Source organism: Pyxicephalus adspersus, chromosome 12 (assembly GCF_032062135.1).
Source record: "Pyxicephalus adspersus chromosome 12, UCB_Pads_2.0, whole genome shotgun sequence".
In the NCBI taxonomy this organism is placed as follows: domain Eukaryota; kingdom Metazoa; phylum Chordata; class Amphibia; order Anura; family Pyxicephalidae; genus Pyxicephalus; species Pyxicephalus adspersus.
The window spans coordinates 31,081,109-31,108,872 of NC_092869.1; the positions used below are offsets into that span (position 1 = coordinate 31,081,109).

General features: G+C 38.0%; 1 protein-coding gene across 2 annotated transcripts in view; it reads right to left on the reverse strand.

The window, feature by feature from the left end:
• Positions 1-6,561: 6,561 nt before the first annotated feature.
• Positions 6,562-27,764, reverse strand: part of RTN1 (reticulon 1) — a 111,559-nt gene continuing 90,356 nt past the window's right edge. The window contains exons 1-7 of one of the 2 annotated variants that reach the window (XM_072427700.1): positions 22,992-23,197; positions 14,226-14,433; positions 13,322-13,460; positions 12,136-12,205; positions 9,515-9,561; positions 7,849-7,907; positions 6,562-7,378 (exon numbers count right to left, since the gene is read on the reverse strand). In XM_072427700.1, the coding sequence (XP_072283801.1) occupies positions 7,339-7,378; positions 7,849-7,907; positions 9,515-9,561; positions 12,136-12,205; positions 13,322-13,460; positions 14,226-14,433; positions 22,992-23,052 (624 nt within the window). In that variant the 5' untranslated portion in view covers positions 23,053-23,197 and the 3' untranslated portion in view covers positions 6,562-7,338. Of the gene's footprint in view, positions 7,379-7,848; positions 7,908-9,514; positions 9,562-12,135; positions 12,206-13,321; positions 13,461-14,225; positions 14,434-22,991; positions 23,198-27,764 lie in introns of those variants that run through there. The other variant, XM_072427699.1, reaches the window with a different exon arrangement.

A 27,764-nucleotide genomic window follows, 5' to 3' on the forward strand; every position in this document is an offset into this window, starting at 1 on the left:
CCACTGAAATACATAAACATAGATGATTCTCAGTATATGTCTAAATTCACTGCTTTATAAATAAAATAAATAAAAGTGCAGTCATAGACTGGACAGAAGGTAATAATTGCTGGTTGTTATATGGTCGATTATAGTTCACATGTACTATAAAAACATATTCCTGCTCAGGCTTTTATGTACAGTATTATGTATTTTGCTGAATTCATTATTTCCTTGCCATTTCTTCTAAAAGATCTGTACTATATACTGTATAATATCATTTCATTGCTCTATGCTCCCAGCCTTTTTAGAGGACATGAGTTCAGCTACTTACAATGGCCATGCCTAGGTCTTCCATTTTACTATCCAGCTTTTACTATGCTTTGTTTTCTAGAAAACTGGTACAGACTCATGGGGCCGGCACTAACCCCCAAACCTTGGCAAACTTAAAACTCAACCTTCATGGATTGGTTCTAGGTTCCATCTCCTTTGGATCTTCGTCTAGGTTTTCTTCTCTTACCTGTTATGAATCTTTGCCATATAATGCAAGGGCAAAACATATACAATGGTTGCACAAACCCACAAAAGCAATTTAATATTTTTTCTATGTAGTATTTATATAGCACCGACATATTACGCAGCGCTGTGCAAAGTCTATTATCATGTCACTAGCTGTCCCTCGAAGGAGCTCACAATCTAATGTCCCTACCATATGTCTTTAATACAGTCTGATGCCAATTTTTTTTGGGAGGGGGGAGAAGCTAAATAATCTAACTGCAGGGTTTTTTTTTTTTTTTGAATGTGGGAGGAAACCGAAGTATCCGGAGGAAACCCACACAAACACAGGGAGAACCTGCAACCTCTATGAAGATAGTGTCCTGGCTGAGATTCGAACCTGGGACCCAGCACTGCAAAGACCAGAGTGCTAAGAACAATCACCTCCAATAGTTTTTACCAAGGGTAACCTTGCCACCAATATCCCAACCTTGCCTTCAATGGTCGTAAAGGTGGTTTGGTCTCACTGCCTGTAAATTGTCAAATCATTCCACTATCCACCACCTTTAGACTCCCCAAGTAAATGAGGTCTGCCTTGGGTTGCTGCACTTTTAGTATAATCCATTCTTGAGCAGCCCAAAGGCATGAAAGGAGTGTCCCCAAATCTAGGGCATTTACATTGGATTTAAAGTAAAAACCTGGAGCTGACAGCCTGCACCTCTCACCACTGTCGGTCGACAGCGTTGGTCGAATAGCACACTATTCGATTCAACCGCTTTTCGTTTGAATAATGCATAATTATTCGGGTGATCGAACGTCGAATTCGAACTTTATTAAAGTCAATAGGGGAAAAATTTGGGCTGTTTTTCTGGTTTGTGTAGAGCTTCTACCGCCTGAATACATTTAAAAATACATGTCAAGACTCCCCCAGTTCTGCACAACACTGTACAAGTAAAAAAAAAATAAAGAAGTCTTTTTTCTGTTGCTGGCAAGGCCATTTTATGGGACGGTCAAGGGAACATGCCGGATTTTGTATGGTCTCCAAGTAGAGGCAGAGAGGGACACGAGGGGATTCCTCTGGTCCACAAATCAGCCACCAGGTTTCACCGCTCCGTTACAAGCCATACACAGGCTTCAGAGTACAGGCAGAGGTCCCTGAGGGGGGTCTTTCAGTCAGTCAAAAAATTAGCCAGCTAGACAGCTCTGTTATAAGTTACAAGTGACAGGTGGCAGCAGCAGGAGGAGGAGGCGGTGGGCACTGAGACGGAGTGGGGACCGTATTGGTAACTGGCATCTAGAGCTGGGTGTAGTGCATCATCAATGCCACCTAGATGGCTGTAATGCCATATTTATGAATGGAGTATTAACAGGTGGCAACAGCAGGAGGAGGAGGCGGTGGGCCCTGAGACGGATTGTGGACAGCATTGGTAACTGGCATCCAGGGCTGGGTACTGGGCAGGAGGCATCAGTTACAGCATGAGGAGGAAGAGGTGGGCCCTGAGATGGAGCACGGATGGCATTAGAGGTTGAGGCCATCACCTATATGTACAGTGTAGAAGCTGTATCTATTGGAGACATGAATGGATGAACGAGATTGCAATCTGTCCCTACCTACTATGTAGCGAAACCACATGAAACGGAACGGGTTTTGCCTGAGCAAAATAATGAATTAAGTGAAGTCTTGCAGCACTAACTATATGGGCCTAAAATTGCTACATGATGAAAATTATTAGTTCAAACAGCAGTAATGATAAAGAAAGTTATAGAATTATAGATATGTCTAAATTAATGATCAACTGTAAAAAAAAAAGTCAAATTTAACCACTAAACATAAATTTAGACAATTAAATATTAAAATTATTAAAGTGTATAACAATATAGGCCATTGATGCGATTAACCCGTTAGGGGAGCGAAACCTCTCTTTTGATCCTTCAGGATCTTAAGTTTAAAGTATTTTAAACATGAATATTTAAAGGGCACAAATAAATATCCTAACATTGTGAAATGCTATGTAGTATATTCCATAAATGCAAAGTGAATGTGCTGATATGAATGCATGTGAATTCTTTTGCTAGATAATTAGTCATTTAGTTTACCCAAACTTGTGGGTCTAACCCCCTGCCACACTTTACAACCAGAGGACATCGTCAGCATTCAAAGGCCTTTGTGCAGCCTCCCTGCCTCTATTTCTAAAGTTGGTTTTAATATTTAAAATGCAGTTCTGCTATAATGCATGAATGTTATCAGCATTTTATTTTTTTAAATATTTATTGATCATTTCCTCAAGGTCTCTTTATATGATCATTTGTTTACTGCTTTATACAATGTATTAATTCTCATTGAAGCCTCTTTAATGTAATTTCCAAAAGCCTCTTAGCGGATGATTAGTACCTGTTTGTGGTTTACTCGACCATTATATTATGTTTTTCCAAAACTATAAAAGCAAGCAATGCAATTAGAATAGATAGCATTCTTACCATGTTTTGAAATATATTATAGCCAAGGTGAATATAAAAGTAAAAGTTCCAATAACAATTTTACATATCTTTGTCCTTGGAAGTAAGCTGATACAAAGTATTTTGTATTTTTAAGTGACATTTGTCTATAAAAGATCTGCCAGGTGAAAAATCTTCCTTTTTGCTTTCTTAGGCTTAGTCTACATGGACTGTTTCCCCAGCGTTTATCCTGAGGCTTTTAAAGCCCTTGTTTGAAGTCCCCATGCATTCCAATAGGCTAATCTGCACCAACACGTTTCCTTCAGGCACGTTTCTGAGCGTTATCTTAAACGTTGCTTGCAACGTTTAAAAAATAAACCGCTGGATAAACGCGGGAGAACGACTAAAAACTCTTCCATTGAACTCAATGGAGGCTTTTCAAGCATTTTTAGGCTTTTTATGAAAGCTTCCATTGAAAACAATGGGGGCTTTTTTAAACATTTTTAGCAGGACTTTGGACTTTAGCCTCCTTTAATAGAGACTCCCAGATCTCCACCACCCCACCCTGGGGAATGAGAACAGGGGTACAAAAAAACCCTTACTCATTCCCTGAAAGGGTTAAAATATATGTAAAAAATAGGACAAGGCTTTAATGTTAAATTATTTTATTAAATGTGTGTGTTTGTGTAACCAAACTTTTTTTTTACAGGTTATCCGAATGACAGGATGATTCCCAGGGCTGCAATCATGACATGAGCACTGCCCTGGGACTCCTCCTGACAGTGAGGGATCGCAGGGCACTAGGGGTTAAATGAGGACAAGGCTCTCCATTCACCCGTAGTGCTCTGCGATTGGCTGAGGTTTTACGTTTCTCAGCCATTCAGCACTAGACATGAATGGAGAGACTTGTGCCCATTCATCTCTAGTGCTCTGTGATTGGCTGAGAAATAGGAAACCCTGATGACAGCTCAAGCATCATCAGGATTTCCCTTTCCTCAGCCAATCAGGAAGCAGAGCAGTCAATGGGGCTCTGCTATGCTGACAGCTCTGCTTACCTGATTGCTCCCGCAGCCCTAGAGGAGCTGTGACATGTATTCTGTATTTGTAGCACATACTACAGCAAGCAACATTTAAGATTGGGCTCAGAAACGTGCCTGAAGGAAACGTCCTGGTGTAGATTTAATCCCTAGTGCCCTGCGATCCCTCATTTCAGGAGGAGTCCCAGGGCTGTGCTCATGTCATGATTGCAGCCCTGGGAATCATCCTGTCACTGGGATAACCTGTAAAAAAAAAAAGTTTAGTTACACAAACACATATTTAATAAAATAATTTAACATTAAAGCCTCATCCAATTTTTTTACACATATTTTAAACCTTTTAGGGAATGAGTAAGGGGTTTTATGTACCCATGTACTCATTCCTTGAAAGGGTTAAAAGTAAAACTATTATATACGCTTATGTAAAATCGCGGTAAACCGCGTCATAGGTGTTTATTAAAGTTTTTTAGCGTTTTAAAGTTAAACTTTAAAACGCTTGTAAAAGTGCATAAAAACGCATATAAACGTAGTAGGAACGTTTATATGCGTTTTTAAAACTGTTCATGTAGACCCAGCCTTAAGGTCCAAGTAGACTTTATTGCAGAACTAGACATGTTGATGGGTGATGAGCTTCTGCCATAATCAGCAGAATGCACAGCTACTTACCCATATTATTATTAATATTACACAGTATTTATATAGCACCATCATATTACGCAGCGCTGTACAAAGTCCATAGTTGTGTCACTAACTGTCCCTCAAAGGAGCTCACGATCTAATGTCCCTACCATGGTCATATGTCATTATTGTAGTCTAAGGTCAATTTTTAGGGAGAAGCCAATTAACCTCACTGCATGTTTTTTTTTGGGGGGATGTGGGAGGAAACCCACACAGACACGGGGAGAACCTGCAAACTCCATGCAGATAATGCCCTGGCTGGGAATGGAACCTGGGACCAATCCCTGCAAAGGCCGGAGTGTTAACCCCTGAGCCATAGTGCTGCCCATACTTACCGATGATAGGTCAAGTCATGAACACATGAAGATGAAGTCATCAAGAGATTCATGGAAGGCACAAACTTTGCTGTCCGCTTCATAGTAGACTTTAGAGAAAATTGTGATCCTTAAGCCACTGATGATGTAATGTATGTGTAGGAGTTACATTGTCTTCAGCGGCAAACAGGGCAGAGTTCTATACTACATACATGTGCATACGGTACAGCACATAAAAAACCACCAGGAGCTGGGGCTTTATTTTTTGTACAAAAGAGGCAGTGCACGTCTTTTTTTTATCATCAAATAATATTACCTCCTGGCAATTTTATTTTCAGAGTTTAGGTCTGATTGAAATGTATTTATACATTAAGATCCAATCACACTTTCTGGCCTTTTGGAAGGTTGATTCATATACAAGGAACCTTTCAATGAGTAAAATATGGATACCACCTTTACTGATCTCCTTCTAAAATGCTAACTACCTGGCTGTAAGACCCCCTGGCTTCAATACAATTAATTAATGAGCCAAGACAAACACTAGAAAATCAAGAAAATGTGCTAAAAACTCAAAAGGATCAAATCTCAAAGTGTAAGCATCTTTAAGATCCACTGGCTCAACTGAAAATAACTATTTTTTTAATAAATAAAGGTCCTTATCCTGGTGTTTTATCTTTGTGAACTGAGCCCAAAATAATAAAGCACAAGGATGTCCATGGGTATCAGTTCACTGCCATTTAGAGAAGTTTAGGTTAGCAGTGGTTCTGACCATGCTGCCCTATTGACAGGCTTACATTACCAGGAACAGTCAGTTCATCTTAAAACTTCTGTTTGGTGGCTGGAACAGCCTTTCTTGACCATTTTAACATGGTGGAATCCTTTGAAATAACTTTCAGGTCTCAGAGAACCCATGTCAATATTTATTATATGCCCAGCTCATAGTACATTAGCCTGGTCGTCAATGGGGTGAATGTCTCTTGGTAGCCTGTGGAAAGATTGACACCCTTATAGAGAGCCAAAACGAGCATTGGTGTCAGTGGTAACTGACCAAGAAGGCACAAATGGCTCATTGCTTAAGGAACCCTTAGTAACCTTTGAAGGAACTCTGATTGAGAAACACTGAGCTAGATGAAGGAGAAAGGGGATGAACAACACTGCTCCTGGGATTGATCCTCCAACAATAAGCAGCAGCATTAGAGGGGGCCACAATACACAAGTCAATTGCTCCATACAGGACAAGAATTCATAGTTCTCTGGTTGCATGCTTATTTCAGGCCCATGGCTCACAAGGTAGGAAAACCAGAATCAGAGTCGGAGCTTGCAACTTTAGGAAACCACAACCATTGAGGCCTAACTATGGTTGATCTGGTTTTAATGGTTTGTGCTTTGGGTCTTTTCACCCCTGGAAATGTAGTAAATAGGAAACACAAAACCTTGGCAAGAATCAGAGTTTATTCCTATTTGTACTGAAATATTAAGGTTAGGAAACCGGCAGATAAATACAGTGCGTATGTTTCTGTGCAATAAATACCTGGTTTTCATGATCACATTTGTCATTGTAACAATCAGACACTGTTGTGGGGTGTTTTGATAGAGAATTTTTTAAGCTCAACAAGAGAACCTTATACATTTAGTGACGTTTTATTTATGCATTCAGTGTCAAGTACATCATAAGTGCAAATAATCAGAGTCCATAAGTTCTCTAGGAACTACAGAGAATGGAATACAAATCGTAATTATTAAACTGAACAAGCTGAACTGGTCTAGATACCATACATGTAAATCTGTAATTTTTCCCCCCGATCCCTTACAACAGGAGTACTGCGAGTTTATTTCATACAAAAACGGAGAGAAGTACCGCACACGGATTTCACTTGTGCTGGAAAACACAAAACATTAGTCTACAGTTCTACGTATATATATATTTATATAATCGAAATAACTCCAACCAGCAAGCCCAGAGACAATGAAGCAAGTCAGTACTATTGCATCAGTGCCCTAAGCATAAAGCCCTAGCCGCACGTCACATTAGGTTATAGAAGCGCTGCCAAGAATAGCAGAAAAACACTAAAATTATAATAAATTAAAAAGTAAAAAATACTTAGGCTTCCAATATCATGCACTTGTAAGCAACACATAAAAGAAACACATCTAGTACACTTTTTTTTGTATCTCTTCACTATACTGGAGTGCTTGACATGGCTGATTGCAAGTATTCTAAGAGCAGAGAAGTAGCTTTGGAAGAGCTGCTTCTTGAAGATTTATTTTTGGATGTTTCAAGGAACACGGTGTGTTGAAAAGAGAATGGTGCAATAAATCTGAAAGTAAAGTGTAGGAACACAGCTGTTTCCACGTTAGACTCCACATAATTCACCAAGAGTTAAGTTGACATTTTATTTTTACTCCTTCTGTTTGGTACCTGGAATTTTAGCTTGAATCCTGCAAACAGACAAAAAGTGCAGTGAGCATTTCAAGTACAAGTTCAACTTCCTAACAGTTTCCTTAAAAGTTGTTTCAGAGTGAGCGCAAGGGCCCTTGGGCCTTAAGGACCTATATGTAAGTCAGATGGGTGCTGAGATTCCTCCTACTGACTCTGGAACTGGATGTGGCTTCTGTATATATAGCTGTCAATCTATACACTGAATACTTTTTTCTCTTGGTCACTTGTCTAATGAAATGACCAAAATTTGGTGTTGCATAGGGAACTCATAGTGACTCTGTCGACCACTTTTTTGGTCTTCTGTCCCCATTTTCCTAAAACTTAATTTATTGCAGTCTCAGCAGCAGAGATTATCCATCAATTACAGTCATTGCAGAAAGTGGGAAATATATTCTCTGCAACAAGGACCTACATAATAAAGCCAGCATTGTTTATAATACATACAAATATACAGTGTTTATCAACTTACTTTGCTACAATCATATTCATGTTTGTCCTCACAAGTCCCAAATACTGGTCAATCTGTGCCTGTAAAAATATATTTAATTTGAATGATTCACATTTAAACAATAGCATCATAGAAACATTTTACATTGATCCATTGATTGATTCAAACAAGCTGAGATGTTCATTAGTTTTTAAATCCTGATTACTAGGGAACAAAACCTATCCCAACATTATATAATTATAGAATTCTAAAAGTGGCAATCAGGTTGTGAAAAGTGGAGAACCAAAAAAATGTCAGTCTGAATTTTAGTAGACAGCCCTGCAGACAGCAACAAAAAACTTATAGTTATAGAGGGGATGAGATATGAAGAAACTAATTCTCAGCTAGATGGAAATGGTTCTACAAAAGCAGTGATGGCTCCCATAGTCCAGGGTGTGTGACTTCTAAGACCAGTAGTTTTTCTGGGAGACTGAACATCTGCAGAAAGGAAGTAATACCCTTCTATGAAACCTCAAAGACACAGGAGGATTACAGAGCAGTAGGCACCAGAGGGAGAAGAAGAAGAAACAGGGACAGAAACAGTCCAGGTTAGCATTCTTCTTTAGGTCACCGATTTGCACCTCAAACTGATTAGAACATTAGTAATAATCTTCCTTGATAAAGGAGACTTCATGTATGGTACACGACTTCACCAAAGGTCTGCGCATAATGTTCAGTGAAAGTAATGCCATAAAAAGCTGTAGGAGACTGAAGACATGGAACATGAGACAGTCAAGGCTTACAGCTATGCTACAAGAGGTGTTGGAGCCTTGGGAAATGCTTCAGGATGGAGTCATGTACTGGAGATACTTTACATGAGACTGCTAAAGATTGATGCTTTTACATTCCCATTACAAATCACTTCTTCCATATTTATGCACCCTACAGCCCCATTACCTCCATCAAAATGATTTGTGCCACATTTGATAGTTCTTTCAGCAATGTCCAATATAAATGAACAGAGGAAAAAAAAATAAAGAGAGGAGGATGCAGAGAACAGAAAAAGTAATGTAGATAAGTAAAACAGAGAATACTGTCATGAAGGATCCCTGAGAGTCACACAACAAGTCATAGGCCAAAGGACCATTTGCATCCAGTATGCTGCAGGCTGGGCACAAAGACCTAATCTTAAAGCATAAAGTGGTCACAGCATGGGCAGTTTGGGATAGTATCAAAAGGACACATTGGATATTGTCTTTAGGTAATTCTTTGTGGTGCTTTGCAATGGGGGATCTTGGTGTAAATACACCTCTCTGCTGTAATTAATTGAGTTGTGATGTAAGGTGTATGTAAGTATGTATGTAAGGGTGGAACAGTGGATGAAAACACCGAGAGGGAAATAAGGGAGTGCTGTCCAAATTCAGGTTTTTGGTTGATCTGAGACACCTATAACTTTAGGTTTCCTATTGATTCCAGTGGTGCGATTTCCATTTAGTAGTTTATTTGCTTCCAACCACAAGGTGTCACACTTAGCAGAGTTGACCAAATAAGCTTTCATTATGGCCATGGTATTAGAAAAACACACTGACATTTTCTGTATATTGCAGACATATTTATTGTATATTTTCCATATCCAAAATATAAATAGAAGGTAATTTCATTTTCTAGCAACCTTACAACATTTCAATCAGTTTTGACTGATTCTTACCTGGTACTTGTCATAAACAGCTGGGAGTGAAAACATTGACACCACAGCTAAAAATGAAAAAGACAAAAATTTCAGAGCTTTACATCTAATGAGAAAACATTTCCTTATGCACAGTGGTAAGTGAATAGGTGTGATTGAAGAGCTGTTTTGCAGAGCTAACCTGATCTGTGTAAGTATGATGTAGCCATTTTTTATTATATGGCCAAAGATGGACCACAAATAAAGCCAGGAGGCACCCAACATTAGTTATAAGCCCTTGTAGCCTCGGGATTTACAGTATTTGTTTTTGACAGCTGAGGAAATGTTATTAATATAAAGATTTACCAGGAACACATAAGATACAGATGGATGATTCTCTGATGTGCAAGTTTAACAAAAAAAAATCTAAGAGAGGTAAATAACAGAATACAAAATGCATCAGTTATAAATCGTTTAAAAAGACCACTATCTAACACCTCTATTTTTAAGGACAGCAATGAATAGGCAAATATGTGACAATGTTATTGTCAATTTTGATTATATTAAATATAAAAATGTATTTACGGATGCATTGATAGTAAATAGTGGCTTAAATTACCAAATCATTGGTAGAACAGAGTGCAGATTTTTAAAAATAGAAGACAAAATATGACATTGTGGGGGCTGAAGCATTGAAGCATTGTAGGTAAAAGCTAGAAATTTGAATTTAATTCTAAAAGCAATAGAAAGAACAGACATTGACTGAAAGTAGGGGATCATTACATGGTAAGGATAATAAGTCTGGAAGCTGAATTCATGGTTGATTGAAGCAGTGCCAAGTAAGTAAGTGGTAAGCTTATTAGTGTAATATGAATCATAATGTGCAATACAAGCTCCCTAGTTGAAGGAAACAGCACTCAGTGAAGCTCTGTGAATATTATTTTTAATGATCTAGAATATGAATAATTGGAATAGAGTGTCCCAGGGTGCATAATTAAAATAGACATACATTTTGGGTGTAGGTGTTTAACTTCTTCTCCCCCTATAAAAAAATAAAATTTTATTGGCAGTAGGGTAGTAATAGGGGGCTGAGGTTTATTCTACAACCAGATCCCTGCATATGGGGTGTGTCTTGGGCAAGGCTTCTTAGCCAGGTTTAACACATAACCTAATGGGGTTATGGGAATCAAATTACGGGGGTGTAGGAAACAGAATCCCTTGTGTTTTTTATTTAGCTTTTGCATTCCTGGATATTGATATGTAAAGTAAAATCAAGCCAATTGGGTGTTTTGAAGGTATATTGGTACCTAATAGGATGAATATGTCAGTGAGATGAAGGGGGTATTGAGACAAAGTTCGTTATCTTTTGGGTACCAGTAACTGTAGCTAAGAAAAAAACAAAACATCTTTTCCCTCACTATTATGTAGAAAAGTGTTCATATTGATACATTTTCATAGCTGCGCCTGGCCACCACCACACAATATTTCACCCAAAAACATCTAGATGCCTCTTTTTGGGAAAGTGCCCACACATGCCTAGGCTCTTTTTCGTTCCTGTTGGTGAGCTGACTGGCATAATAATGCAGCTGCCCAGTTGCAAGTAGACAGCCACTTGAAGACCGGGTAAGAACAGGACAGGTGGGATGGAACCTGTAGAGCTGCCCACTGCTTTAATATTTAATGCCCTGTCTAAGGTCTCAAGTGTCCTGCCAACTGTCTTGCGGTCACTTGCTAGCAAAGCAGGTGTTGCAAGGAAGCCCGCACAAAACCCTTTCATGCTTGCAAGTATTTTTATTAATAATATTATTATTGTATTATTCTATTTAATTTGTTATTTTTTCTATTTACATTTTATTATTTATTATATTTATTTTAAAATTTTTGTTTCTCTTCTTGAGAGATGAGATGAAGAGATTCTACTCATTCATTTAAAAGAGATGGGTTTTAAAGGTGTTTTAATTTGTTGTTAATAACTATCCCATTTTAAACATACATATTGAAAGTGATTTATGAAATTCAATACCATTATCCTATTAAATAATATTTAAAACTACAACAGCGTAAATAATATGTACTTATATATTTTGTCAAAGGTTGTAGTGTGTCCAATGTATGATTACTTTTGCAGACAGGCAGCAATTACTATGCATTAGTCATTATAATAGTCACATGTGTGAGTATAAAAGCAAAATGTTTTGTGTTGCCCATTGCATCCTGTTACAATTGACCTCTTAACTTCTTTATGTAGGATTTCATATGTAAACACAAATCTGACATTTTGTCACGAGAATCCCTATCTCTTGGATACAGTACAATTATGCAAATCATTTTGTGGTCTGGTTCCTCTAACATTTTGTGAAAGCTCATTTCTACACAGATGGGATTTCTATCCTAAGCATCAACTGTGATTAGCAAAAAATTCACTGTGGATTTGCAATATTTGTATGCAACTAACATCTGTGTTGTGTCTTGTCAGCATTTGGAGTATCCAATCGATTTTGCTGTGAAAAAAGTCTGTATCCAGTAAAGATCCTATAGGCCAATATAAATGTTTAAATAAATATCCCATTGGCTATGGGAGATAAAGGGTATCACCTAAATACCAAAGTGTCTGCATAACATGATTTGATTTAGTTATTAAAATTCATAGTGATGTCTCTTACCCATGATGAGAAGCGTAAGTCCATTAAACAGAGCTCCAACGTATGTCAGCAGCCACATTAGTACTGCAAACTAAACACAGAACAAATGTTAGGAATACATTATTGAGTCCTTGATATTGAGTGAATGGTAAGTGGCAATTCTGCAGAATTCCCTACTGACAGTAAGCAAATAGGGCAGTGTTCTTCTGCCCTTTTTAGCAAGTCTTGCTAGGAACAGAATCACAAGTGTAACATAAGACCTAGGTCAAGTACCCAAGAACATTTAAGCAACATGGTTGTCAATCGTTGACAGCACTGGAGACCATGGAATTCAGTTAACCTTTAAACAAACCCCCTTTGCCAAACCCACCCATGTCTATACCCATGTACTTACTTGTTGCCACACAACTGCTGCTCCAGCACTTTTTTGGACAAGATTTAACACTCATTTCTATAAGTAAGCCAGGTGTTTGCACAGTCTAACAACATAACACAGGCATTTTTTAATACTTTGGCCTTCTTCTACAGACGGGATGATGTCTTATTGTTTTCTGCTATCATTCTTTGTAACAACTTTTTTTTACTATTTTAAATCATTTTTTATATCTTATTTTCCCATCTACTAAAATGTCAAATCATTGTGATGAATTGATTTTAAAGCAACTAAATATTCTAAAGTCTTTTGATCCATGCTTATCTGCCAGACAGCAATGCAAAGCCCTGGACCGTATGTCTGACTGCACTGCAGATAAGCTGATCTTTTGGGGCATGAGGGTCGGAGCCAAGTGTTGAAGCAAATTAAACTATGAAATATCCATTTATGAAGAATTGATATCAGACACAAATAAAGAGTCATCAGAACAGTTGCTAGTTACAGATCTTCCATCCTTTGTCTGTGCAATAAAGACTGTTTGTATAGCTGTCTTATCAATGCAGATTTATTGCCCTCAAGATGTCTACTACAGATCTGCTACTTTGAAATTATCCCTCAATGGCTAATTCAGTTATCATGAGGCTATACAAAAACCCCAGAGTGTGGTTTTGCAATGGTACCCTATGACCTGTAGTTGTACCCCAGCATGGAAGACATGGATATGTATGCCTTTTTTGTTTTGCACATTATGTTAATATTACAATTATTTATTAATATTATTTATATACACTACAGCAGCATAGTTTAATGTGGAGATTATGAGTAATACCATACCTTTAATGAGTCAACCAGGTCCTGTACCAGGAAAAGTCTCCTGAGCTCTCTGACTATGTTGTTTAGGTAGACCTGTAGGCAGTCTGTGTATTTCTGGATCTGGTCTTGGGAAAGGGAGATCTCCACATCCAAGTAGTTTCTGTAAGGGAGCAAATGCAATGTTCACTAACTGCTTGTAATTTGATCAAACTATAAAAAGATTTTTTTTTTTTGTAGATACATCTAAACTTGCAGACCAAGCTCTTTCAAAACTGGTGGTCACCAAGTAATATGTTTTTAGGCATTTACCTGGAGATTTTAGCTATTCAGTTGTATCTAGCCTGCTTATTAGTTGTGTGTATTAGTTACACCAACATCACTACTGTTAGATGATGGGGGGTGAGGACTAATGTTTTGGTGTGCTTGAGGAGGTAGTTATTTTTCTCTTCTTTCTTTCTCCTCCCAATAGGAATAAAAGACTAAGGTACAGAAACCTGAAGCCAAATGACTGTCAGAAGAAGTCATAGAATTGGACCTTACTCTCACACACTGCTGAAAAAAGAATATAGATGTCATGACTATAACAAGGACCTAGGGTCCTTCATAGAACTATGAAGTCCCTCACAAGCCACTAGATCTGAAACTAGCTCCTTTTTACTTTCAGCAAATGTCTAGTCTACTGTTAGGGGTCTACAGGAAATGATTTGAAATGAGGAAGTACCATTTTTTTAGTACGTTGCCTAAATGCCAGAACCTTAAAAAATGTGGTCCATTGGGAAAAGATCAGTGGTGTCCTTACTTTTACCAGTGCACGTGCATCACACTATGTAATGTTACAAGTACATAGTTATGATTGGCGTAGGTGCGTACTACATTGCCCTGGGAGTGGTCAGTTTTCCAGCTTTTAAAAAAAAAACATACTCACTTGAATGGATGGCCTTCATCAGTTTTCTGTACAGCCTGTAAAACTGACTTGTAGATTCTGAAGCTGATTGTGGCTGAGAGGGCAGCGAGTGCTAGGTAGGCAATGACACTGACCACACTGAACTGAGTCAGGGAGAAAAGCATCAGAAGGACACTTCCAAATACAATTCCACTCTGCTTCACATCCCGCCAGTATAACAAGTCAATAGCTGTAAAAAATAAATAAAAACACGATTTAAAATTACAGTAATTATCTAAATGCTTCACATTAAAAAGCAGAAAATCGTTTTTTCCTAATGTAGGTGTACTGAACTACAAATACTGTGCCTACTATAATTTTCACATTTACATTAATAATTCACAGACTGTCTACTATATAATGTACAGTATCACAAACCGCATTTTAAACCATTTGACAAATTTATGATTTACTAAAGCCTCTCATTACAAACCTGTGTATAAATCTAGATTCCCAGGCAATAACTGGCACCATTCTCTATCAGTCCACACACACAGGGAACCCCAGATCCCCCCTCCCCAGTGTTGAGTATCCAAATACCAATTTTGTGAATGCTGGAGTTTAAGGCACAACCTCCCAATGCCAGCGCTTATAAAAAGGTTGCCAAGGAGCTGGCACTGGCATCTGGACATCTGTTGTTTCCCCCCCTCCCATGCCAGGGAAGTCTGGCTGCTCACTGTCACTTCTTCTTAAGCCATAAACATGAACACTCAAGCAGTCTTGTCTATACTCATCTTAAAAGAATCTGGTGAGAAAAACCCTCTGCATCTCTTCTACTTGCAAACACTCTTAAGATGCCATGAGGTCTACCCATTCCATATCAACAATTTATAGTGCAAGTGATGTGCTTAGAAAAGTACAAGAACCAAAGAAAGGATACAGCTGACATTATCAGGTTTTTTCAGTTTAAAACAGCAGTCAGAAATAGGAAAGGCAAGTAGAATGGTCAGATGGTGCCTTCTGCACAACTGCGGGGTTGGTTTTGGGTTTTATGATTTACTTCTGTCATGTTTGAGACTATAATAATGCCAAAGCACCCAAAACCAAAGCATTGATTTAGGACAGTAAACTGCCACCTCTGATCCACTTCAAGGTAATCAGAGAATATTGGTACAGAATCCACTTCAAAAATCCACATAATCAGAGAATATTAGTACAGAATGGACATACTATCACAGTGGTATGGGGAGACTTTGATTACCACTTAATTCAACACCACCTAAAATTATTCAGTGATCACCAGGGTGCATAGTCTACACATTTGTTACCAAAACCCAAACCCAACACACACATCTGTTGAATGACTGCCCCCCTGTATATCTATCTATGACTGTAAGCTCCCTGCACATTCCCTTCACCACTACACCCCCCCCCCCTCCCAGCACACATGCATTTAATTTTTTCCCCTATTCATCTGCTCCTCTCTGTCTGCTTATCTGCTCCCTTACTAACCCTAGTGTTCTTTGATAACAATTTTTGCCTTCTGCTCTGGTATTCACCATCTGCAGATGCTTGACTCTGCCTACCATCTCTGTCTGCCATATTGACACAGTCTTGACTGTTGCTGACCATGGTCTTTTCCTAACCTTTTCTCATCTCCTGTCACCTCTTCATGACAGTACTACTTATTTCCAGTCATTACCATCCACCGGTGCCAATCTTTTCTACCTACATTTGCGCTCCTACCAAGGGATACTTTGATTGGAACAGGAAGAAAGCACATGACACATAGTTTTTCACTTCAATTCTACAAAAAGTTTCCCTTTCCATCCTATATAAACTGAAGAATAATGAAATCTCAAAATTGAGCGAAGTGCTGCAATAATTACAATTATTTCACTGATTGTTATACACAGGCTTCTTTGTTGCCTCTTCTTTGAGCATACAATAGAAATAACATACATTAAATACATTTTCCATCTACCAGAATGAAAAAAAAGTGATGTCCTGCCAGGGGACAAAATACTCCCCTTCCTTCCATAAACTAAAGAAATCATGCTTCTAGTCCTTAAGCAATATATTTCACCTTTTCTATCCATAATACTTAATTTTAAGAGTTATTCTAATACATAGATGTTCCTTGATGTGAACACATTTAGCCTAACTGTGTACCAAACTCCAAATGTAGCACTGACAAATTTCGATAAAAAAGTGATTCCCCTATACAGAAATAGGAAGACTATTTCTGTTCTGAAACCCAATAAATAGATAATAGCATTGGATATAGTATATGGTGTATGGAACTAAAGTGACTGTCACTATTGAAAATATGTTTAGCCCCATAATACAGTAAATCAGTAAATACTTATATTTCCTATTGTCATGACTCTGTTCAATAACACTTTCCTTTTTCCTACTTATTGCAGGATTATTTTAAAATTGTATTACTATAGTTTAGAGACGTTTTCCATTCCCAAAGAGATCTTCAGCTAGAAAGCCATGGGCTTGATATCAAGCAGGACACATACATATCTTTAGTTTTGCTCTATTTAGCTTCCAGAAATTATGAGATTTTCCCATATCATTCCAGGGATGGAGGAGTCAAATCACTTCCCACATGACCGTACTGGCAACGTATGATTGGCCCAGCCCTCTAACATTGGATCTGGGGGAAAGTCCTTTGCCATATTGGTTTTTCGACTACACAAGTGCTGTAGGCTGAATGGAGTGTCGATATAGTTAAGGAGACATAAGTTCTATTGAGGAGAAGAGGAGGGGGAGTCAGCTAAACATGTTTTAATTCACAAGTAAAGCACAGGGTTGCTTTAAGCCTACAACCGGATTTTTGAGAAACTTTTAATCCAAAAGAAACATCTTTTTTATATTAAATTTAATAATTTTTCAAATTTTGTTTTTAAATTTGCTTTGGATTGGGGACAGTAACTGGAGTTGAGGGACTTGTAAAACACCAAAAAAGTGAACCCTATCTTTACACTATATAAAACTTTTAAATTATATTTAAAAAGTAAAAACCGTAAAGCAATCAACATATTTAGGATTATTTTATAATGTATGAAATAACTACTAATTATTTTTGTAGTTCTCATAACTTTCATTCACCACCACCTTCCCTAGTTTTCCAGTACAATAATAATAATACAATCAGGAAGGATTACATAACTGTTGTGGTTTTGCCTATGGTCATATTTCCTCCTTCTTTACTCTGCCTTGTTGAGGTGATTTCTTATTTGAAATGAAGTCCTCATACGTATTTATATTTCCGGGGGAGGTCTGAATCTGACTGGTGGCTGGAAGAAACCTAGAACTTGATTTTTCTTCAGATGAAACAAAGGGCCTGATTTATTAAAGCTCTCCAAGGCTGGGGAGGAAACACTTTCATCAGTGAAGCTAGGTGTTTCAGCAAACTTGGATCAACACTCTTACCTGCAGTGCGGTTTGCCATGCACCTAGAAGTGGCCAAGTATGAAAGGGGTCCAAGAATGATGAAGCTGACCGGCTTCACAGAATTATTACACAAAAGTTTGCATCCACGGTACAATCAGAAGCATATTACTAGCTCCACCCTACAGAATCAAGCCTTGTCCTTAACCTCCTGGGCGGTTCATTTCTGTACGGATATATATGTATAAAAGCGGTACATTGTTTTTCATGAAAATTTATTTTACAGTATATTATAATAGTATGAGTATAATAAAGTTTGAAACACAAAATCATGTCAAAATAATAAATTAAATAAAAAAAAAATTATTATACTATTATATTATACTGTAAAATAAAATTTAATGAAAGACAAAGTACCGCTTTTAGACATATAAATCCACTGTATTGCACTCAATACAGTTATTTTGTATTGAATAGAATACAAAATAATTTGAAATTCCTGCCACTCCCCCAACGCAACGGCCGCACGCACCAACGTCAGCAGGAACTTCTGAGTGACTCATCAGATGCAGAGGACGCCGGCCGGAGGATGCGAGAGGACGGGGATCACGAAGAAGGATGCCGGTGGACTAGGTAACATAGTATTTATCAGTCCACACACACAGGGAACCCCAGGGTTTCTGCTGGGGAGGTTAAGTGGGTGAATACACTAGTCCTCTTTTTAAGTTTGTTTTTCTTTTTTTCATTGGCCAGAAGAAAAATGACCACTTTGTTCTAAGTAAACCTTGATCTTACAACTAGAGGATTAGTTCATTGCAGGTCAGTAATGGGTCTGTCATGGGTATGAACTGCAAAAAAAAAAAAAAAGCAATAAAATGTTCCATCAACAAAAATAAACAAACTATTCAGGGAGTGCAACAATTTAAACCCAGATAGATTGGAACACATGATGGCGGTCTGCTTACTTACAAAATTATAGAAATGACAAAAGTATATATACTAGACAGATTTGCCTCCCTAGGCCACAGCCTAGGTTGGCTATGCAGAAATCTAGTTGTGTTTAGAGCATTAGCAGAGACCCTCAGTATGAGGTATGTATTATTTAAAGTGGAACTAGTGTTATTTGTAATGTCCAATTTTGGCATTGTTTTGATTATTACTAATATTGGCCAAATGTAAGCACGGCACACCCTATAATCTCATATTAGACATTAGACTTTACAAAAAAATTTGGCTGAGAAAACAGAAAATATTGTTCTTACTAAAAATCAAAATACTTACTTTTTGGACCTTATGTTGATCCAAGCAACTTTAAGAAGCTCAAGATTTACCTGTATTGGGTAAGGGACTCAAAGACTATTAAGACCAGGAATAGCCAGGGAACCAGTATTTTGGGAGTTCTGCTATGGCAGCCTCCATATTCTTCACAGTATATGCTTTCCTTGGGATAGGCCTAAATAAAGCAATAACCTTATGTATGCAGGATATAATGCAAAACTTTTACATCTGCTCTTTCTTCCATTAGTGTGCTTGATTCTGGAATGCATATCATTGTTTTTTACTTTAATTGAAGTGACCAAAACATTAAATTTGGCTGCAACAACTTTGTCACATAAGCAGCATTGTTACAGCATAAATGCTTAGAAACTTAGTTTTTAAAGTCACATAGGATGTTAGTAGAATTAAACCCTCACTGACCTATATAGCTACAGGTATTGTGGACCAATTATTCTTTATTGTTCACAGAAGAAACACTGAAGTCCTTCAAACTGGCAGCTGAGCTTCCCCCCCACCACTCCCCCCTCCCGACAGTAACTCAACAGTTTGACCAGTCTTCCACTTTTCAGTGTGAGTTGAGCTGCTGAGATAATGATGTAAACTAAATGAATACTGAAGCAAAAGTTGTTTCCAACTCTTCATTTTTGCCAGGTTGTTGATTATATATATATATATATATATATACACATATATATCTACACTACTGTACTGTAGCATGCAACCGGTCAAGGCATCTGTTGTTGCTGTATGGCGTATGTTTGAATAAAGCCTGCCAGTACTTTATTCCATTCATAGATTTTATCTTTTTTACATGTATTGAGACAAGAGGGTCAGTATGACATCTAGCATTTGCCAAAGCATTGGCAGTCTTCATGTTTCCCTGAATAGTAGTTTCCTTTAAAGCTGGACATCAGGCAGATAGCTATATAGACACATGTGAAATATACCTGCCTGAGCTCTGCTGTAAAGAGACTGCATGAAGCTGATAAATTACATTTTGGTACCCTATACTGCTTGCTTAACAAAAAAAATATATACATGCATCAATTAATGAAGCTATATTAATTTGTATCTAGTATATTCCCCTGTAGTTTAGCTTTAAGGCCAGTTTCAGAACTTGTCCCTTGTGTCTTCCTATACTATAACCACATTGACCACACCCTCCTATTTTGCTTCATGAAATGATTCCCCAACATCAAATCACTGCTGTTTCTTTAACTCACAAAATTCTTGAGTCACCTTGTTTATCAATTGGAAAGCTTGGAAGGCTGGGAAAAGCCTTCAGCATTACAAGAACAAGTCCAATTGAAGGTGACTATTAGATATAAAACAAACTGGATAAATGAAAACCTTCAAAGACATTGGGCTTGATTTAAGACTCTTCAAGGCTGGAGAGGATTCACTTTCATCAGTGAACCTGCATGATCCAGAAAACCTGTAATAGATTTTTTAAAGTCATTTGCTATTTGTTAGCAAAGGTTTTCAATCCTGGACCAGATCCATTACAGGTTTTTTGGATCACCCAAGTTCACTAATGAAAGTATATACCCTCCAGTCTTGGAGAGCATGATTTAATCAGGCCCATAGGGTCACTTTGCCTGACTCCCAGACATACTCTTTCATCCATACTGCTCTAAGGGTGCAGGACAGGTATATTGCCATGTGAGAGGAAATGGTGAGCAAACACTCAATATAGTGTTTTTAGATATTTCTACTTTGCAATCTGTGAAAAAATAGCAAGATCAAGCAACACAGGTCCTCTTTAACCAAGTGCAATGTGTTGTACCACCATGGTTTGATCATTTGCCATGAGTACCATTTTTCCTTATTAGAATACAAGTGCAGGATGAATCTTTCCTTCACTTATTTTAATTTTGTAGCAAGTAGGTGACAAGACAGTGGAGATTGTATATTTTGTTGGTTGGGGGCTATTGGGAAGCATTGTCAGTCTGCCCCATTAAGGCCACTGCTATCCATCGGCATTATCTGGAGGACAGCAATGGAAGCCTCTATAATAATGCACGTACCGGTTTTTATTATTTCTGATGACCTGTGCCCAATACTTTAACCAGTAGGCTTAGGGCTATTATATTACATCATTAAAATCAATAGACATCAATTGTCTTGTACTCTGAACATTTATTACTAGTAATAACATTCCTGGAAAAAAAATATTATCTGCAATAATTGATTGTGCTTTGGAAAATCATTCCACAGCAACCATTTACAGTGATATTCTTGTAAAACTCCATGTGCACGTGATTGATTTTCCAACAAGCTGCAAAAAAAAAAAAAAAATAATGTTTCCTACATTAGGCAGTTGTCTTTTTTTTTTACTGTGTATTATTGTGATTGGTGATCCTCTAAACTGCACAGAAGCAAAATGACATAGACACAACCATTACAAATAACAGATGTTTTTTCTTATACATTAAAAGATAAAAAAGATTTACAATAGGAATTGATGTATCAATACTCCAACAGTGCATGTAGTCTGAGCTACATGAAATCGAATTGTGTGATTTGTTGCAAACGTCTGTGCAGGATAGACCTAACTTACCATGTGCAAGAGAAATATGCTTTTAAAATCTCTGCGATATATTACTCTGATCAGTAATAAAATAAAAATAAATAATAATAACAAAAGACAATAATTAATAATATAAGACAAAAATTACAAAAGAAAGATCAACACCCCCTGCTCTTCCTTCTCTACTGCCATAAGGGCATAGACATTCCAGACAGGCCTCAGACATGCGTGGTAACCGACACTGCAGCCAAACTCCACTGAGAAAATTATTATTAGGTGTGGAAAGGAAGACAAAAGGACTGCTATATAAATTCGCATCAGATTTAGAAATTATATGCTGTGGGAATAAGAAAGGTGACCAGGGATGCTTTTAGGAAGGACAACATAAAATAAAAAAAAATGCTCAAATGACGAACAAAGGTTAAAAAAAAAAATGGTTCTTAGACCTGGCATAAACCCAACTGGGCTTGCCAGCCATCTTTTTTAGGCCTGTGCAGCAAGTAAAGGGTAAAATTGCTTTATCACTACAGAAACCAGAGCAGATTGAGTTCTGTAACCATGACAACCGAGGACTTCTAGGCATCATTCTAAGCAGAACAAGCAATAAATACATACAGTCTACATGTGATTATTATGACAAACATGCTCATTTTCACATATGTATCAAAAGAAACAATGTAACTCTTTTATTATTATTATTTCTATATATTGTATCTATTTCTGTACCTCCTATTGTCTACAAATGCTTTCTCGTGACCTTTCCTTACCAAAAAAAATACCTGATTAAAATAAGGAATGTGAGAGATAAAAACGCAATCCTGAGATTCTGAATTTGATGTAAATTTCTCAGCTGACAGCAGAGCCTGGCACAGATTTTTTTTTTTCTTACTATAACAAAGGATGCAGGCAGGACACTGAAAACATGGCTGAAAAAGCAGACAGAAGAGGAGCTTCACACGCCACACCCAGAGCTAATAAAAAAACGTTTCATTCAATTAAATCCATAGCTTTGCCTAAAAGCAGCACTAACAACGGCATCACGGGCCTCGGGCGGCTATAGTCCATCTTAGTATTATTAAAAAATACTGAATTGATTGCCGTAGAATAGAAACGCTTAAAAACACCCACCCGGGGACACCTTATATATCTATATTCCCACATGAAGGGTACAGTCTAAGCGCAAATTTCTTTGTGTAGATGGCAGACAGAAATATTACAATGGGCGTGTCCCCTCCGGAAGGGAGTCCCTTTATTTTAAGCCTAGGGCATTGTTTCTTGCTGTAAATTACCTAATTCATAGTATTTTCTAGAAGATATTTAAAAAAAAAAAGCTGGACCATATAGGATGCATGAATAAATGGTGCCAATGTGTGCCAACATTAAATTCACTTTTTACGTCCATCATTTTTAAAGTAATGTAAGTAATGATATGGTTGGCATGCAAAGGTCATATTTAAAAAAGACGGATATGCATAAAAGGATGAGGATTATGAGGATAAATGAATAAAATTTAAAAAAAATGGGTGTTCTCAAGGCTAAGACATGCAGAAGGTGTCATTGTTTGTGTCGTGCATGGCTCACGATTGAGCGAACATTACCCTGGCATTTCCAGTTGCTCCAGAAACATTCCATCCTGGTGGAGTCTGCACTGGCCTGCATGCTTGAGGGCTGGAGAGTCACACTGGTGCTTTCTTCAGAGGTGCTATATTTTTGCTACAGCATTCCAAAGCATGAATAGGTGAGAGTACCAGACTTGCTTACATGCACTAGCTATAGACTGATGCTCTAAGCAGAAAGAGAGAGAGAGCGAGAGAGAAAGGGGAGGGCACAATGTAGACGCTGCAGTCTTCACTGCAGCAAATCAGCACAGTGATGTGATTGCCTTAGGGATGTATCATTAGAAAAGGGATGCACAGTTGCCTTTGAACTGAAACGCATTTACTGGGAAGCTTTACAGCATCAAAAAAAAAAATCCAGACTAAATACAGGGTTTACATCATGCACGGGCTGATTTAAGCCTTCCATCTGTTTATATAAATAAAACAAAAATGATGCATAGCTGAGCTAAGACATGCATGAGTTACTGTCTTTATTTTCATTTGTATCCCTTTTTTTTTTTATTAATTTAATGTTATGCATTACCATCCCACTTCCATTTTTTCAGAATCCAAGGTCGGTATTTTGATAATAATGTGTAGTTGGATTGTTTTATTTAATATAATTAGAATAATATAGGTTGAATTTGGAGAGTAAAGCGAGTGCTTAAAGCCTATCTTCATAAAAAGATTTTTTTTTAGCTTTAGATAGCATGAGAATGGGGATAAAACTCTGTATTGGTGTCTATGCACCCATTAGAGGTATTTCCTTCCTGTTCCTGTCCCCAAAGACACAACAGGAAGTAGGTGTAAATCTGCATATCGGTACTGCTAAATTCATACATGCATGTAATCTTGCAACAGGTGCATTTAATTTCTTTTGGCTGGTTTCATGTCAGTGACAGCACTGAAACACACTTGTGTAATAGCAGCCTGCAGTTTCCACTGAGAAATTTGTCATTTAGATGCAATTTCCCCTTTAACCTCATTAAAGCTAAATTCCAGCCTTACCTTTCATCTTGCAGAATTGCTCAGGTTGTACTTCTGCTGTAGTGAAACTGACACTTAGAGCTGCCTATTGGAACAGCAGTGGTTAATTTGAAAATTATAAAAGGCTTTAGGTGTGGCTCCCAACACTTCCAGAGGGTCATTAGCAGTTTTTTGAGGTGCATTGTCCCGAGTTAGGGATTTTACTTAATATAAAGGGACTATGACACACCACAAGACTTGACAATTTGGCCCTGCTGTATTTTTTTGCACATGTTATAATACATACTGGTGAGAAATTCAGAGTTATGCTTAGTTTAAAAAACCCTAGTGCCAGTAAGCACAAGAAAAACTCCAAGCATTAGTGTCACTTGGCACAATAATAACTCCAACCATTGGTGTCAATGCCTGCAATAATAACCCCAAGAATTGGTGTGATTGGCAGCCAAATAAGCCCCACTACTGGTGTCATTGACCTCAACAATAACCCCTACCTTTGTTGTCAGCAACTGCAATAATAGCCCTCCCCAATGGTGTCAAGAACTACAATAAACCCTCCTCCCCACTGTGTCAGTGGACACAATAAACCTTCCCCCCTCCAAGCATTGCTGTTGGTGACCACAACATTAACCCCTAGGACTGATGTCAATGACTGTAATAATAACCCCAAAAATTTGGAATGGAAGCACTGGTGTTCAACAGGTGGTGGATCCACACCAATGGCAGCATACAGGCCACATGTGCCCAAGGGCAATCAAAGATGCAGCAAGTCAGATAGAGCTCATAACATTTTCTAGCTGCCATCATCCAAGCCTCTACTACCTAACCTTACATTCACTGACTGACCCACCTTTTTCATTCACTGGATTTCAGCTCTTTTAATCATGGAGGCTTAGCATCACATGTGAATGTTACTATAGCTTTGTGTATTCTGCCACCCCGCCCACCAACCATGATCTGTCGGTATTGAACACGTATAAAAAAAAAAAGCCACTGATGACATCACTGGGTCTAAAAAAGATGATATGAGGATATAGACGAGGGACCAAGGAAGACAAATTTTAAGCAGAATAAACTTTTATAGCCTCCCCTCCTTTGATAGGCTTTTTACAAGCTTTTGGGATGTGTTTGTTGGAATTTATATCCATTCAGCCAAAAGAGCATTTGTTAGGTAAGGTTGGACATAGGACCTGGCTATTGCAATTGCAATTCATCTCAGTGGTGTTCAACTGTACTGAGGTCATGGATCTCCTGACGCAACAAACTCATGAAGCCATGGGGCTGGCTTTGTGCACAGGGCCACAGTCATGCTGAGGAAGAAAGGGCAAAAACCAATCTGTTTGACAAAAAATCAACCTGCACTTAAAACATGTTAACATGTTTAAAATAATTTGGAAGGGTGCTTACATGTTTTGACCATATAGTGTAGATATAAAATATTGTAAAAAAAAAGGAATATATTTTCTCTTTTCAGCTGTAATATTGTTGCAAATACGGTTTAATACCCTGGTGTCCAATCTGCAGTCCTTTCACACCTATTCTGAAACCCCTTTGGGGTTCCTGCAGACAGTAGTCTGTGTTTACTCAGGCAAGTGAAAGGAAAATATTCTTTATCCCTCTGTTGGGAGCACAAATATGGAAGAATTATTTTGTATGGAGCCATAATAGCCATGAATTCTAACTATTCCATGTTCGCTAGTCTTTGAAACATGTCCCCAATGTCCAACAACTCCTTTAGCATGTTTTTCACCTCTGCCCATCTCTTGTAACAAGCTTATAATTTTGATCATCATCTGTAGTATGTTGGTAGTCCCTGCCAGCATTGTGTTGCATCACATTCATGGTATAATGTTTGGAAATATCAGGGGTTGCACTTAGGGGCTTCTTTACCAAGAACATTGACCGCCACTGAATTAATAGGATGGAAAAGCAATTATGAGTAATTACTGTAATTGTCTTAAGGCAAGTCTGACTTGATCCCAGAGATATGTGTTTCATATAAAACATTGTTGAAGTAGAAAAAATGAACAAGGATGCTTATTTTAGGATTTGTTGGAATAGAAACTGATTATTAGATTTTGATGTCTAATTTTCGGCACAACTCATAGCTGAAACATTGTACAGTGGTACCTCGGTATAAGTCCAGTTTGGACATGAAAAATTTTGCTTGGTATACAACCTTTGTCCTAGAACTTGTATGGGTCAAAATTAGTCAACACCGCGCGCTACCCTTATTTACCTCTCTCCAGACAAAGCCACGACTGCCCACGAGGGTCAGTATGCCAGTTGCTACCATTCAGAGAACAACCCGCGCTATAACTCTCTGTGAAATACATAACATCTCCTCCTGCTCCCTTCTCAGCACCATCCTAGTAGGCACTCGAGTCTTCTCAGCAAGGTAAAGTGAGGTTAAATTTTCATTTATTTCATCTAATTGCTTTTGTATTTATGTTTTTTAGTGTTTAAATTATTTTATACAGCCCCATCAATGTATGATATGCTAAAAACAATAGGATTTGTTTTTCATGGGAACGGATTAATAATTTTCCTTGTATTTCTTATGGGAAAATTTGTTTGGTATAAGCCCTGTTTGGTAAAAATCCAAGGATCTGGAACCGATTAAGGACTTATACCAAGGTACCATTGAACTTGATTTTGGAAACAGCAACAAGGGTTCCAGACTTCACAGGTTTTTTATTCCCATCTATGGAACCTCCCATCCACTTGCTGTTAAGGCAAAAAATAACAAATCAATAGCAAATCTCTACAAAGTATCCAAAGGCAAAAACAGTTTGAATTATGTTAAGTGAATTATAAGAAAAAACTTAAAAACCATTTTGTAGCTGTGGTTGGCTATAACTATGCAAATTTCCATACAGACTTAAGACCTTGTGTGCCTTCTAGTATCCTAGTAAGAGGATGAGGGCAGTCTGATGAAGATGCATAGTTTATACTGTAATACAAGGATGCTGGAAACTGTAGTATTTCATATGTTGTTCTTCCTACTTTGGGTGTTAAATTGGTCACACCTGTGACAAGCACATTTGGCCCATATACCAGCTTTTCCTTTCATCACTTTGCTTCTCTACTCTGTATTCACTCATCAATCTGACTGCTACTTGAATTTGCCTTGTTCACTTTCAAGTTTAGTTGGCCTTTAAATGTTTTCCTGTTTCTGTGATGACTACACACGTTTCACTGAAAGGTGCTCCCTGGTCATAGCCCCAGGGTCACCCCACCAGAGGGCAGAGAAGCAGAGGTAGGCTTTTGTGTATAGACAGCCAGAAGTTCAGTAGTGGTTACGAAATGCACCATGGGCAAGGCGGTGGCGGTAATCAGGTAGAAGGTCAAGGCAGGCAGCGGAAAAGCTGGCATTGATAATAGGGCAGAAAGTCAGGATAGGGACAGACAATGTGGCGCTGGTAATCAGACAGAAGGTCAGGGCAAGGCATGAGCTAGGCAAACACTAGCTGTCATTTAATTGGTTGAGGTGCAGGGCTGCACGTGCCCCTGCTATGCTTGTCAGGGCACAACTGGCCTGGCACCAGAACAGATGGTCAGGACAGAAAATATTGAGAGTTCTTATATAAATTTAGCTTTTCCTTTATGAACCTTGATGATAAACGACACCATAATGCCTATAGTTACAGAGATCAGTGGGGGGCTATTTAAAGTTTATTTATAGCTTCATTGTAACTTAGATCCATGAATATCCATAGTCTGGTCACAAATTCACAATAAGCATACCTTTAAGTCACCTTCATTAACCCTGTAATTAAACTGTAGTTC